At 42.2% G+C, this 13,659-nt stretch overlaps 1 protein-coding gene across 1 annotated transcript; it reads right to left on the reverse strand.

Moving 5' to 3' along the window:
- Positions 1-2,284: 2,284 nt before the first annotated feature.
- rlbp1b (retinaldehyde binding protein 1b) lies at positions 2,285-12,710 on the reverse strand. Its single transcript, XM_079500617.1, has 9 exons — positions 12,592-12,710; positions 10,208-10,263; positions 9,332-9,376; positions 7,956-8,084; positions 7,480-7,684; positions 5,980-6,158; positions 5,286-5,444; positions 4,386-4,496; positions 2,285-2,643 (listed from the first exon to the last, which is right to left on the reverse strand). The coding sequence occupies exons 3-9, from the start codon at positions 9,341-9,343 to the stop codon at positions 2,515-2,517; spliced, it is 924 nt and encodes a 307-aa protein (XP_079356743.1). The 5' UTR covers positions 9,344-9,376; positions 10,208-10,263; positions 12,592-12,710; the 3' UTR covers positions 2,285-2,514.
- Between the last annotated feature and the right edge of the window lie 949 nt (positions 12,711-13,659).

Raw genomic sequence — 13,659 nt, forward strand, 5'->3', positions numbered from 1 at the left:
CTAATTGTTAGGTAAACATTTGACAGAAGAATAATTGCTGTCCTTGCTGAAGGTCTGTCTGTGCATCATCGACAGTGTCTACTAGGGCAAAACTGTGTAACTGTCCAACAGTGGCCCTTAAATAGAGAGAGCTTCCAGCCCAACACCAATATACCAGCATGCAATGAAATCGTTAGCTCATACCCTGCACCTGTTCAATTTACTTACTCTAATTGGATTCATCAATGCTGACCTGCTGTCACTGACTGCAACTCAAAATGAAATAATCAAGAAAAGCATGCATGCACACACACACAATATCAACATAAAACCAGATATAATACAAATGAATCAGCAGTCTGTCAGCATGACAAATATATTGGCCGATAATATCGGGCATCCCTAGATGGTCTAATACTCAACCTTGAAGGAAAATTAACTAATTTACATTTTCTGGGACTTTAATACTGATAAGACGATGCTATCTGAATTGGGTTTTTGTCAGGGGTGACATTGCCAGAAAAAGTATTAAAAGTGAACAAAACATTATTTTATTTTAGTTAGTTTTAGCTTTGTAAACTCATACAGTTTCAGTTAAATATATTTGTGTAAAGCGTTTTTTCCCCCAAATTAATTAGCTTTCGTGATCAATGTCTTTCAATGAATATATAGTTCTAATGTAAGATAATGCCCAACTAGTTGTTAGGGTGTTTTATTGATTTTTCTTTTTTTTAAGATGGAGTGCCATGATTTTTTTCCACCCTAAAACATGATCATCAGGTCTTATTGTTATAAAAGGAGGAAGAAGTTTTTCAAAAAAGTGTACAGTATTTGTTAAAATGTCGTTTTTATGTGGTCATCCCCACCAGTTCATTAAGTATGCCTGGTTTGTCTGGTGGGTGGTGAATGGTGAACTTATGGTGAACCACCTGAACTTAAGCCGCACCCACAGCTGTAGTTGTATGATAAAAGGGGAGGGGTTAGGGGAGGGGCTGATAATGTGATGTCACTATATTACTGTTTTATTCATTGGCACGTTTGACTGTCAAGGGTTCAGCCTCCAGGAAGAAACCCTAAATACAAAGGGAATACACCATTGCACATAAAAACGACTCCAGGGTGTCTAATGAAGTACTGTCTGTCACCTCATAGACACGTGAAAAACTGGAAAAATACAAAAATTGTGGCACTCCATCTTTAAGCAAGTTGAATTATTATCTTTGGGTTACACTAGTATCATCAGTATCATGGTCGGTGTCATCATGGTCAGTGTAATGTCTGTCAATATCATGGTAGACAAACAGACTTTCAGGCAATACGATTATATACAGTTTATTGTACACATGATTGTGACATTCTTCATGGTGCAACAGGTACAGTAGGATATGGGTGAAACTTCATAATATATTCATGTCCAGGGACAGTCAAAAACAGAAGACAAACGAGACAGGCACTTGTTGGAATATCAGCTGTGTGGTCGAGTTGGGGCTTGTGTAGTCCTGACAAAGCACAGCTCAACAGCACATGGCAGTACACTCTGCGGCTTCGTACACACATATCAGACGATATGCTCTGTAATGTCCGTGTTTTATGGCCGCCTCAATGCTTTTCCAATGGAAGTCACGTGGTTTGACCAAACAGTTGTGTGTGATGGGGGGAGGGGGGGCAATCAAACACAAGTGTTTGGCCAAACCACGTGACTTCCATTGGAAAAGCATTGGGGCGGCCATGAAACACAGGCAGAGCACAGCACAGTTGTTCTTTATGTGTGTACGAAGCCTGGTGCTGCAAATCAAAGCTAGCTCAAATCGGAGTCAATTTTAACTCAAGGAAAGAGTGGATGTGTGGATTTTAACTATTTTAAATGTGTGATTGACCACTTGAACCATAGCATCCATATTCTAAATGCATTTTTTTAAAACAGAATTCAAATTCGTACACATTAAAAACAAAACGTATGTTGAAAGATAAACAAAAATAGAAGATCAAGCATTGTGATGCGACATGTATGTAGATCTGCTACTTTTGCTATTAATTTTATGACAAAGTACTGTATATACTGTAGGGCTTCAGTGGATGTATGGATACATAATCAATCAATCCTCAGAGGCAGGACAAACTCCCTCTGGCCTGTTTAGTTGTGCTTTGTCCAGACCCCAGATTTGCACAAGCTCTGGATTCGTGCCTTCTATTTAAGACTCACTGCAGTCTTAAACACTCTCAACGTCTGGTCCTGAGCCCGCCAGGGGTCCAAATGGCCCACTTCCGGGTCTTTAACTCTTTGAGAGTGTACAAAATGGAACAATTAATTTATTATCTTTGGGACGGTCCGGAGTGGGGACCCCTAATCTACATTGTACAATTCTCAAAATTCTACAAAATGGAACCAATTGGACCCTTCCCATTTGTACACTCGTAAGGGTCCATTTGGACCCCCTGGTGGCCACCGAACCCGACCAGTGGTCTATAGTGAGGGAGGTTGTGATAGAGTCTGGAGTCCCAGCCTGGTTGATAGTGAAGGTGTTCGAAGGACGTTTAGTCAAACAGCTTGGCTGCGATGGCCTTGCCGTCATACTTGGTCGATTTCCCATCGAACTCGGATGGGAGGATTTCAGGGTCGAACTCTTTGTAGTAGTTTTCCATCTCATCTCCATGGACAAAGACCTGGAGGAAATAGACACATTTAGTACAGGAAATCTATGGAAAATACAGGATCAACCTCTAACTAATTGCAAAAAAAACGAACTCAGCTGATTTTGCATCTTCAATATATCCTGAATAACAGAAAAAAAGTTGCCTGTAATTGTCTGAGGGGAAAGTGTTGAAAATAGCCTGTACAGTGTGGCCACCATTGACATCCTATTATAAGGTAATATTTTCTAAATGTCCTTATGCTTTAAGTAGCATGTGACATATCAAACTAGGGGGTTTTCATGATGCTGAATCCATTCCAAGCATTAGTTTTGCATAAAAACACTCATTGGGTTAAATTGGCCATAGCAACTTGCCCAAATGTGCTGACCTCATTACATTTTGGCAAGTTGCTATGGCCAAATTTAGCCCAATGAGTGTTTTTATGCAAAACTAATGCTTGGAATGGCTTCAGCATCATGACAACAACCTAGTTTGATATGTCACATGCTACTTAAAGCATAAGGAAATTTAGAAAATATTGCCTTATAATAGGATGTCAATGGTGGCCATACTGTACAGGCCATTTTCAACACTTTCCCCTCAGACAATTCCAGGCAACTTTCTTTCTGTTATTCAGGATATATTGAAGATGCAAAATCAGTTGAGTTTGTTTTTTTTGCAATTAGTTAGAGGTCAAATTACATTATTACTGGACTAATTGTAAATAGATCAGGGAAGGGTCCATCTCATCTCCATGGACAAAGACCTAGAGGAAATAGACACATTGTAAATAGATCAGGGAAGGGGTGAATCCTTTCTGGCCCTCAGAGTGACAGTGGTGAGAAAAGTTTTTTCTTCTTTTTTTTTTTTTGGAAAGTAAAAGGATCAATAAACGTTCCAGGCAGTCAGGCTGCTGAACAGCTGACCTTGAACTGTATTGCACTGTATTGTCACTTCACTTGCACTTATTCTTTTTCTTCTTTGCACTATAGATGTTTGTTTATGTCCTGTGTATGTAAGACTGACGGTCAAGCTACACCAGGCTTTTGTCGCGCGTTTACCCTAAACGCGCGGCCCGCGCGTGCGTTTTTTAAAATAGGACTGGACCTAAATTAAACGCACGCGCGGGGGTAAACGCGCGTGTTTTGTGCGCGAAAAGCCTGGTGTAGCGTGGCCGTGAGAGTGCTCTGAGCAAAATAAATTTAATTGTATTTATACTCTGTATCTATACATATGACAAATAAACCTGAACCTGAACCTGTTAGAAATAAAAGTCCAGAATCCAAAATACAGTATGAAAGTATTGGCATCAAAATGTACTTACCAAAAGTAAGAAAGTACTCATTATGCAGAATGTCCAATTTCGTAGGTTTTCAAATGTATGACATGTATAAAAATCTTACAAGATTGTGAGCTTTAGAATTAGATCGGCTAACTGGCTCAAATGTATAGGGCTGAAGTGGTTAGTGTATGTTTTGTAATAATAATCAAAATCTACAAGTAACTAGAAACTAGTAATGTTTTCAAATAATTGTAGTGGAGTAAAAGTACAACATTTAACTCTGAGATGTAGTGGAGTAGAAGTAAAAGTACAAAAAATTGGAAATACCTCAAAATTGTACTAAAGTACGGTACTTGAGTAAATGTATTTAGTTACTTTACACCACTGCAAAGTGCTAAAATAATCTGAGACAGATTTCTGTCATTGCGGTTGGTTTGGGTTCTATAAAGGAGAATACTTTGGTCTTTGGTTCCTAACTTCCTATACTTACTCTCTCCAGTAGTTTGCCCTTCATGAGAGGTTTGACCACGTTGTAGGTGGTGGTGAAATACCAGGGCTGGTGGATGAAGTGAACAGCCTTGAAACGAGCAGGGAAGGAATCCTGGTGCATGGAGAAAACAAATCCAAATACTGATTAAGCATCGTGCTGTAAATTATTCATCCTAATTGTTGCAGTGTCAGATATAGTTTGTTCATGATCTTAAACTTTTTTAAGGGACCTGCTTATTGGATAGGGGGCACTGACCCAAAAAAGTATAAGACACTCTCTCTCAGTCTCTCTCTCTAATGCCGGCCAATCATCTTCCACTGCCCAAGTTCATTTAGAGTATGCAAGAACAACTCAAGTACTATGAATGGCTAAACTGCCAGAATTGGTAACTCATCTCATAAGAACAACCAGGAATTCCCAGTTGATTATCAAAAATGTACGGTATTGTGCAAAACCCAAATCACGCTAATTGGAATTGTGAAAAGGCCTTTATAGTCAGATTCTAGGGCGAGGGACCAGGTTGGTCGTGGGGGTAATGATATGAGGGGGCAGACATTAGTCCGACGTACCAACAGCCCGACATACGCGGCCGGTCAAGACTCAGGCGTGGCTCCGATATGCGTGGCCAATTAAGACACATGTGTGGCCAGTTAAGACTCACCCATGGCTTCCGCGTGTGGTTAGGGTTTGAGGTAGGACGTCAGAACAAAGTAAATGGTAAATGGTAAATGGTGCATTTATACACTTCGACATGTAGACAGGAGGAGCCGGGATTCGAACCGCCGACCCATGGATCATTGGACGACCTGCTCTACCTCCTGAGCCACAGCCGCCCTAGTAGTGGCGGACTAAAGATATGCACCCAATGATATGTTCTGGCTGCGTCAGGTGTTGATCTACCTGTAACATGTCCACCATCTTCTTGAGCTCCGTGGGTTTGATCCCCGCGGCCTGTTGCATGGTGAACCCTTTGAAGTTTTCAATGATGCAGAAACCGTTGATCTGCGTCTCCTCGTTCTCCAGGAGCTTCTCCAAGATCACACAGTACGCACGCAGGATCTATGGAAAAACACACACACACGCGCACGCACGCACGCACGCACGCACGCACGCACGCACGCACGCACGCACACACACACACACACACACACACACACACACACACACACACACACACACACATGGTAGTAACAAAAGGTCAGCCTATCTGGAATAGATACGGTAGGTTGATGCAATGCATTGTGAGCTTGTAGATCGGATATTTTCAAATGGCTGAAATATAGGGCTGAACTTAAGTGGTTAATTTATATGTTTTGTAAAAATAATCCAAATCTACAAAGTAACTAGTAACTAAAGTTTTCAAATAAATGTAGTAATATTTGCCTTGTAGGGGAGTAGAAGTAAAAGTATAGAAAATTGGAAATACTTAAATAAAAATACCTCAAAATTTTACTTAAGTACAGTACTAGAACAAATGTACTAAGTTACTTTCCACCAATGCATATCTGGAACAGCCTCTACTAGTCTACACATCTACGTGTATACGGTATAGATGCACTGTGGGATATGTAGTCCCTCAGGATTGGAGTCTGACCTCATCGAAGGTGATCTCCTCGTAATCCCAGTTCTCGATGTTGAAGAGTAGAACGATGCGTCCGTACTTGTCTCTGCTGGACAGGATGCCAGGGTAACCTGCCTCTATGGTGCTGCGGACGGCCTCTGGAGTCAGGTTCTCAAACAGCTCCGGGTAGTCCCTCCTGAAACGCACGTACCCTGAAAACACACGCACGCACGGACGCACGGGCACACACACACACACACACACACACACACACACACACACACACACACACACACACACACACACACACAGTATATTGTATGTTAGGGTTGGTGATTTGAGGGTATAATGTACTGTAGAATAGATAAGTGTGCTGTAAAAGTGTAAAAGCGGTGAGAGGTTGATTGATTGTGCAGAATGAGTGGTGAGCAGTATCGAGGTGAATGAAAGGACATGGGGGTTTGTAACAAGATCAAATAAAATAAAACAATGAGCAGGTCATCTTCCAACAATGAGATTGTTTCAAACTATTTTAGTTTTTTATTATATTCTCTCCATCTTTTTCTATAGAACTTTGTAAACACTGTTTACAAAGGTGATAGATACTGTAAATAAAGATTATTTTTTATTATCATAATTTAATATGAACTGTTATGGTTTGGCTCTGTCTCAGATTTGGTCGATACCTTTTGTCTATACAGGTAACATGACAAATAAAACCCCACCATCTCAGCGTTCTGTATGTGCTAAATGCCTAAATTGTAAATTGCCTATACTATACCAGTGGTTCTCAAACTTTTGTCAAGGAGATTTCCAAAGTAGTCGTTTTATTACCGAATATCCATTAAAGGGACACTTCACCCTTTTTGCAAAAAAATATATGTTAATGATGTTTAGAAGCTTTAGAACACTTTCCTGGGGGTCTTTATGTGTGTAATATGTGGTTTAAGATATTTTAGATTGTAGCAGTGAGCCCAGTGTCTCTGATGTCATGGACACTGGGCTCACTTCCTTCCTGGACTACAATTCCCATAATACTTTGGTGCACTGCTCCTCCTTGTGGATAGGGGAGGTCTGTCTTACTGAGACAACATGTAGTCCAGGAAGTAAGTGAGCCCAGTGTCCCTGACATCAGAGACACTGGGCTCACTGCTACAATCTAAAATATCTAAAACCACATATTACACACATAAAGACCCCCAGGAAAGTGTTCTAAAGCTCCTAAACGTCATTAACATATATTTTTTAGTGTCCCTTTAACCAGTGGTAGAGGTAAAAAAAGAAAAAATCCATGCCAAGCGTTCCTCAGCTCCGACCGTGGATAGACGCCTCCTCACTGCTCAAGGCTACAGTGCACCAATTCTTTGCCTCTACCAGTGGTTAAACACGTCCATTTGGTTCCATTTGTACGCTGTCAAAGTACGGACTTGGGGGGGGGGGGTCCATTTTGAACGCCTCAAGGAACCTTGAGGAGGATCCAACTTGCTCTGGACTCCACCTTGAGAACCACTGCCCTGGCATAGAGTGACTCACCCTTCATGAGCTCGAAGGCGCGCGCCACGTCGTACTTCCTGGCGCGTATGAAGCGGACCAGCACGCCGTCAGGCTTCTCTCCAAAGGTGTCCTGGACGCCCTTGGCCAGGTCGTCTCCTCCGTCAGCCTTCTCCTTGATGATGGCCCTCAGCTCCTTCACCGCAGACACGCGCTTCTCGTCTGTCTCCAACAACTCATCCTTGGCCTGTTTGGAGTCAAACCACACTGGGCGGTTAGCTTGGAATCAGGATGTCCGGGGCCACTGCCAAGGCTATACATACACAAATATTATTTAGATTTATTTTGTCAAGATTCTGTGTCATGACATGTTTTTTAGCCACAAGACCCAAAAGAGAAATGAGACATTGGTCCAACAACATGGACCAACATGGACCAACATGGACCAACATGGACCAACATGAGTCCCGACTACCGACCCACTGTTTGTGAACTGTGAGTGAACACCTGCATGTCACCTTCTGCATGGTGTGGTCTGGAACTTTGGGGGAGGGTCCAAACACCGGGCCGTGATCTTTCACTGTCAGACGCTCCAGTTTGGCCCTGAGAGCCTGCTCCTCCTCAGACACCATACGGAATGTTCCACTCTGACAGGACACAGAGGTTATTAAGAGTAGTTATTATATATAGGAGGCACTATGATTTGTTATTAACATGTTTGCGTTATTATAAGTTGCGGTATGGCTATTTGAGATAATGTTAGTACCGTGACTGAATTAGTTGTCAAGATGCCTGTCACTGCCACCAAGACACTTTCCTGGATATTTACTGTACCATACAAACTGATTTTGGTGTAACAGTTACCAACTCATTGTAACTCTCACTAAAGAATTGGACGTTGCCAGTGAGCCATCAGCTGAAAGTGAGGTTGAAACACGTGAGTCAGAGAAGAATGCCTTTCCACTAAAGTGTGCTGTTTCTAAATCAATAGACCTCAGTGTTGTTAAGATGTTAATCTGACTCACATGAGTCCATGTGAACCGTAAATAGATTTTTTCCCCTTTTCTTGTTAAAACCTACGGTTGGGATCAGGGATTAGCCGCTAGCAGACACAGCTGCTGTTGACCGTATCGTCAGTGGGAACAAGGAGCTTTGGTGTTGAGAAATGTTGAGCCACTGGACTCGTGTTAGGAAGTTACACAATCATTACTACAGGCTGTTGGCCAAATGTTTAGTAGTAGTTGGTTGTTAGAATGAACTTCCCGGAAATGGAACATTTTTGGGGCTTTTTTTTCCTTTGTTCAGATCACAGTAAGTAGACAGGAAACGGGAAGAGAGATGGGGGGGAGTATCTAAATAAAAGCATAAATGCCAAGAAATAACTTGATTGATTTGTAAATGACAATGCATTGCACTCCTGTTCATCACTAGTCCCAGGTTTCTAGAAGATGGAATATAGCCGTTTTGTTTCCAGTTCTGGTTAGCAAAAAATGTTCATCCAAAATCCAATTGTTTTTTAAATGTCAAGGGTCAGACCTAGGCCTCAGATATCACATCAATAACTTTGATACACCTATAATTCTATCAAATTCTCTACTAACAGCAGAATGGTGGGACAGGAAATTAAATTCTCACATCTACTTGTGTTGTGTTGCTGTTATTTAACTATGAGTATGGCAAAACAGTTCTAAGCCCTATGAAGCCACTTTCTGAGTTCAGATTTAGTTCACCATCTATCTTCTAAGATCACAGGAAATTGTGCAATACTGTGGGTACTTCTTACTATTGGTTGCTTACTACAGTATGTTGGTGATCCAGGAACTGAATCTTATTTCATTGAACTTGCAACAGAACATCCTAAATGTAATGTAAAGAAAAGGTGTAATGTACTTACAACGACAGCCATGTCTGCTGGTCCTTTACAACTGCTGCTTTAACTCTGAAAAATACAAATGGGAGACTGAGAGGGATAGAAGGAAACAATTCACCTACAACTGATTAACCCTACGAGCCATGGCAGGATGTTTTAATCTCAGCAACATTCTTAGCTCCTATAATCGGCACTGGCAGTGTTAAATTCACATTATATCACTTTTATAATCAAAAGTAGTTGGTTCTTTGGCTTGATTGTTCCCTTAGCATTACGACAGTTCTATAGGTACACACAGATTCAGTAGGTAGGCAGACTCAATTATGTTAATTGGTGTCAATGAGTCCATGAAACACAAACAACTCACTCTGTGTTATTGCATTATGGAACTAATCCGCTCAGTTTTATGCATCACTAAACTAAAATGAAATTCCTGCTCCTAACCTATACATCTGAGACCCCAGAGTGCCTAGTGCCTTCCCGCCAATCATAGGCCTGAAGAAACTCCTCCTGGAGACAAAAATCACTGCAATAGTATCTACATACTGTACATCTGTCATGTGGTAGACGTTTTGTCCATACTGCCTTACAGTAACAAACATTTTCACTTTTCAGTATTGGTGCTGGCTCTGCGGCCATCGTCGTATCCACATAGAAACTTGTAGAAACACAAACAGTTTCGATCTCAATTACACCCAAGTATGTTCTCACTGGCCCCTCCAGTTAAACAACAATCCATGATCAACCTCCACTAAAATCCCCTCCCGAAACCTAAAGGGCTGCCGTAGAACCGTCCAGCGTCCGCTATAGCATCGATGAAGCGCTGTGGATCATCCAGCGTGTGGAGGCACTGTTTGACTGGTACCCAGACAGGATGGTGAGGAAGACGGAGCTGCTTACCTGTATCTGTTGCTGGTGTCACAAGGGGTTGGTGTGGACTGGGGGACCAAGGGAACCTGTTATTTGTAGCACTGGGATTAGTGACGTCACATGAGATTACAGCACATTAGATTTACAATTTTCTTCATAATCAGTGGAGAAAGAGGTGGAGCAAGAGACTGGGGGCTGTGGAAGGAGGCAGGGTTTGATTCTTGCTGAATAGTGGATATATGTTGGTGTTGGAGGGGAGAGGGGGTAACCACGGCACTACACTGATTAGATGATGTAATGTTGCAAAAACACTTTTAGGCAAGGTATGGATATCAGGGGATAGTGTGTGGAAGTGTGGAGTTTGTGATGATGATGCGTGTGTGTGTGTGTGTGTGTGTGTGTGTGTACAGTATGCATGTGTGCAGGAGGAGGGGAGGGGGTGTTCTTGAATGGAATTTTTAAATAATGTTGGTCTCTTGTGCCTGCAATGTGAACCGCCTGGCGGGGATGTGTTCTTAGCTTGCTTCTATGCTTGTAATGAAGGAACGAGAAGTAGTGATTCCAGGCAATCTCTTTGTCAGTGACCCCCAAATAAATGTGTATTTATTTTATTTATTTATGTGTGGCAATGGATCCCCATCTGAAAATATTTCGTGCCAGAGACACCAATACAGTTCTTTTAATAACAGATCTAGGAACTAAAAAACATCGCAAGGATGCAACTGGGACGTATCCTCAGTGATGTATCCCAAGGTCATCGGGGTTTCGGGTCCAATATCATACCAATGATCAAGTCCCGACTTATGTTCTAGTAGCTACCCTCGATCAGTCCCATTAGGGAAAAACCAGGGACACACAATCCGCTGCTCCAGAACTACTCTGCCGGTACTGGGCAGGCCATCCGATGGAGGGACTAGGCACTGTGGGTTGACTCCTGGCTGGGCAACTCCTACGCCTCACCAGGTCCTCTCCTGCTCTCACCAGGTGTACCCAGGACCTGTGCGTTGCACCAGATTCCCAGCACCAGACACTTCATTCTCCTCACGGCGGACACAGGCTGGGGCGCTAACCCAAACTGCTTACCCGGGTGCCGATCTATAATCTCTTGTAGATTGGCTAGCCGATCTACTCTATGAACTCATTTTCCTGGAGAACCACAAGGACACCCAGGGGTTCCCACTTTGAGAACCACTGATTTTAGCAGATTAATAAACGAGCAACAAGTTTTCTAAAGAAACCCGGCCGGGTACTACATCTATTTTACTTAGGTGAGACAACAGATAAAGATGATGGACAATAATACTTATATCATGCCCATACATCCCAAAGTTCTACCAAAGTTCAAAATCACTTTATTGAAGCGATTGTGATAGTGGTTGCTTGCACCTACAAAATAAGACACAGAAGTCATGTGTCACCTGGCCACTTTGTTCTGTCACTCTTCATTAGACTTGCTTTCCCCACCAACTGTGACTAAATTGAACTGTTCTGATCCAAAGTGGATGTTATTTGTCAGCAGAAGAAAAGGAGTAACCCGTTTGTGACCTGGCTTAAACCTCTCATGAACTGTTCTTTGTTTTGGCATTAGTAATCAGAGACTAACCTCTGCTTGCTAGAGGCCAAACTTTCAACAGCCCATTAACCACTTGAACCTAAGCAAAGCAAAGTTACTATATTTACCCAGGGTAACTGGACTAAGCATCAGATACTTGTTTACAGCCAGGCCCTGCTCATAGAACATTTCATGGTAGTGGTTCAATGCCTTGCTCAAGGCATTTGACAAAAACAGCCGATCTACAAACAAGCTTGTTTAGATCGGCTAATCACTCCATGGTTAATCCATGTTCTTTAGTTTTGAGAATAACAGATGTATGAAGCATACACCCATTACATAGTATTGAGTAAACTTCTCATTTGCACACACAGGCATGCACGAATGCACACACACACACACACACACACACACACACACACACACACACACACACACACACACACACACACACACACACACACACACACACACACATCATTGATGCACATTTTTGTCCTGATGCAACTCTAAATGCAGCAGAGCAGTAAGCTGCTAAAGCAGACCTGATCCTCTCATAGGGCAGTATCTGGATTGGAAACACAATGCCAGGCTCTGTGCTAAGCTATATAAGGGACACAGTAAAGGTTTAGGAAGTGATTGTGTGTGTGACACGTGTATGCCGCAAGGGCATGTTAATGCTACTGTACATGGAGGTGTATGTGCATATGCTCACTCTCATATGCACTTGTAGCATATAAATCAGTTGAATGACTTTAACCCTATATACACACACACACACAAAATTGATAATATTCAACAAAACAATGATTGTGCCATTTTATCTGTGAACAGTAAAGCAGGGTGTCACTGGGTTCTGTACCCTCTTTAGGTTTCCAACGTCAACAGTCCATCTCCGTTTGTGGCAGGCTGCTGATCCAACTTCTCCTGAAGCTATGTGATGCCATCCCTCCAGAATCAACCTGATCATGATCCTTTTTTTCCTGTACAGCAAAACTCTTTGCCGAATGTTTACCTATTATGACATACGCAGAATTGTGACACAAGACTTCATGTATGTAGTTTAATGACATTGAATATGAAAGCATAGAGAAGGCTCCAGCTAGATTCAAGCCAGCAGTGGTATGTGTGGGGTTCAATAGACTGGCTGCCATGTTGTTGAGTCACATGATAACTTTAACCACATGAACCCCTGGTGTCCCTTTTGTGGGCATGTCACAATAGGCAAGCATTATGAGAAATGTCTGCCGTTTGCGATGGGTTGTGAGCATTTAGTGTAGTGGTGTAGAGGGAAAGAAAGGAGCGAGCCAAGTACAGACCTGTGGGAGACACTGGTCAAGAGTAACGTATAAGAGATTCATTGAAAGTAGTGTAGCGGCTCAGAGCCTCTGCCTGATGGCCTCAAGAGTCTAATATCTCCCCCAGTCCAGGGGGATATCCCTTTGGTCTAGTGGTTAAGATGTTGGACTTTCACGCGGGAGACCCGAGTTCGAATCCCGGGTGTTACAGTAGCATTCCACCACAATAGGTGAAAGCTCGTTTCAAAGCAGATCTACAAGCTACAATGTTGACATTTTAAAAAACTCTCCAAGTGACTACATACTGCACCCTGGTCTGAATTTTGGTGGGAACTCAAACGTGGCTCTCTGTGGCACATGATTAGACACGGCTCACTAAATTAATTGCCAACATATTAATTTTCACATATTGTGAGGAAGGGGTTGGAGATCCATGCACATTTTTTTTAAAGCAACTGAAAAGTTTCAAATCTTGGTAAATGGTTTTCTGACCTTGCTTTACAATATACGTATGCCTTACATTTTCCAGTTTAACTTCACTCTAATGTCTGAAGCAGCCACACAAGGCACAAACAAACCTGCTCATCAGTGGCAGTTAGGGGTTCAGTGTAATGCTCAAGGACACTTCTGAC

This window comes from Electrona antarctica, assembly GCF_951216825.1.
Source record: "Electrona antarctica genome assembly, chromosome: 5".
NCBI lineage: Eukaryota > Metazoa > Chordata > Actinopteri > Myctophiformes > Myctophidae > Electrona > Electrona antarctica.

Excerpts from the sequence above, each read along its gene's own strand:
- rlbp1b (XM_079500617.1), bottom strand. Across the intron at positions 6,159-7,479 it reads CGCCTTCGAGCTCATGAAGG|GGTACGTGCGTTTCAGGAGG; the intron begins GTGAGTCACTCT and ends GTGTGTTTTCAG. Across the intron at positions 4,497-5,285 it reads AGATGGTGGACATGTTACAG|GATTCCTTCCCTGCTCGTTT; the intron begins GTAGATCAACAC and ends TCCATGCACCAG.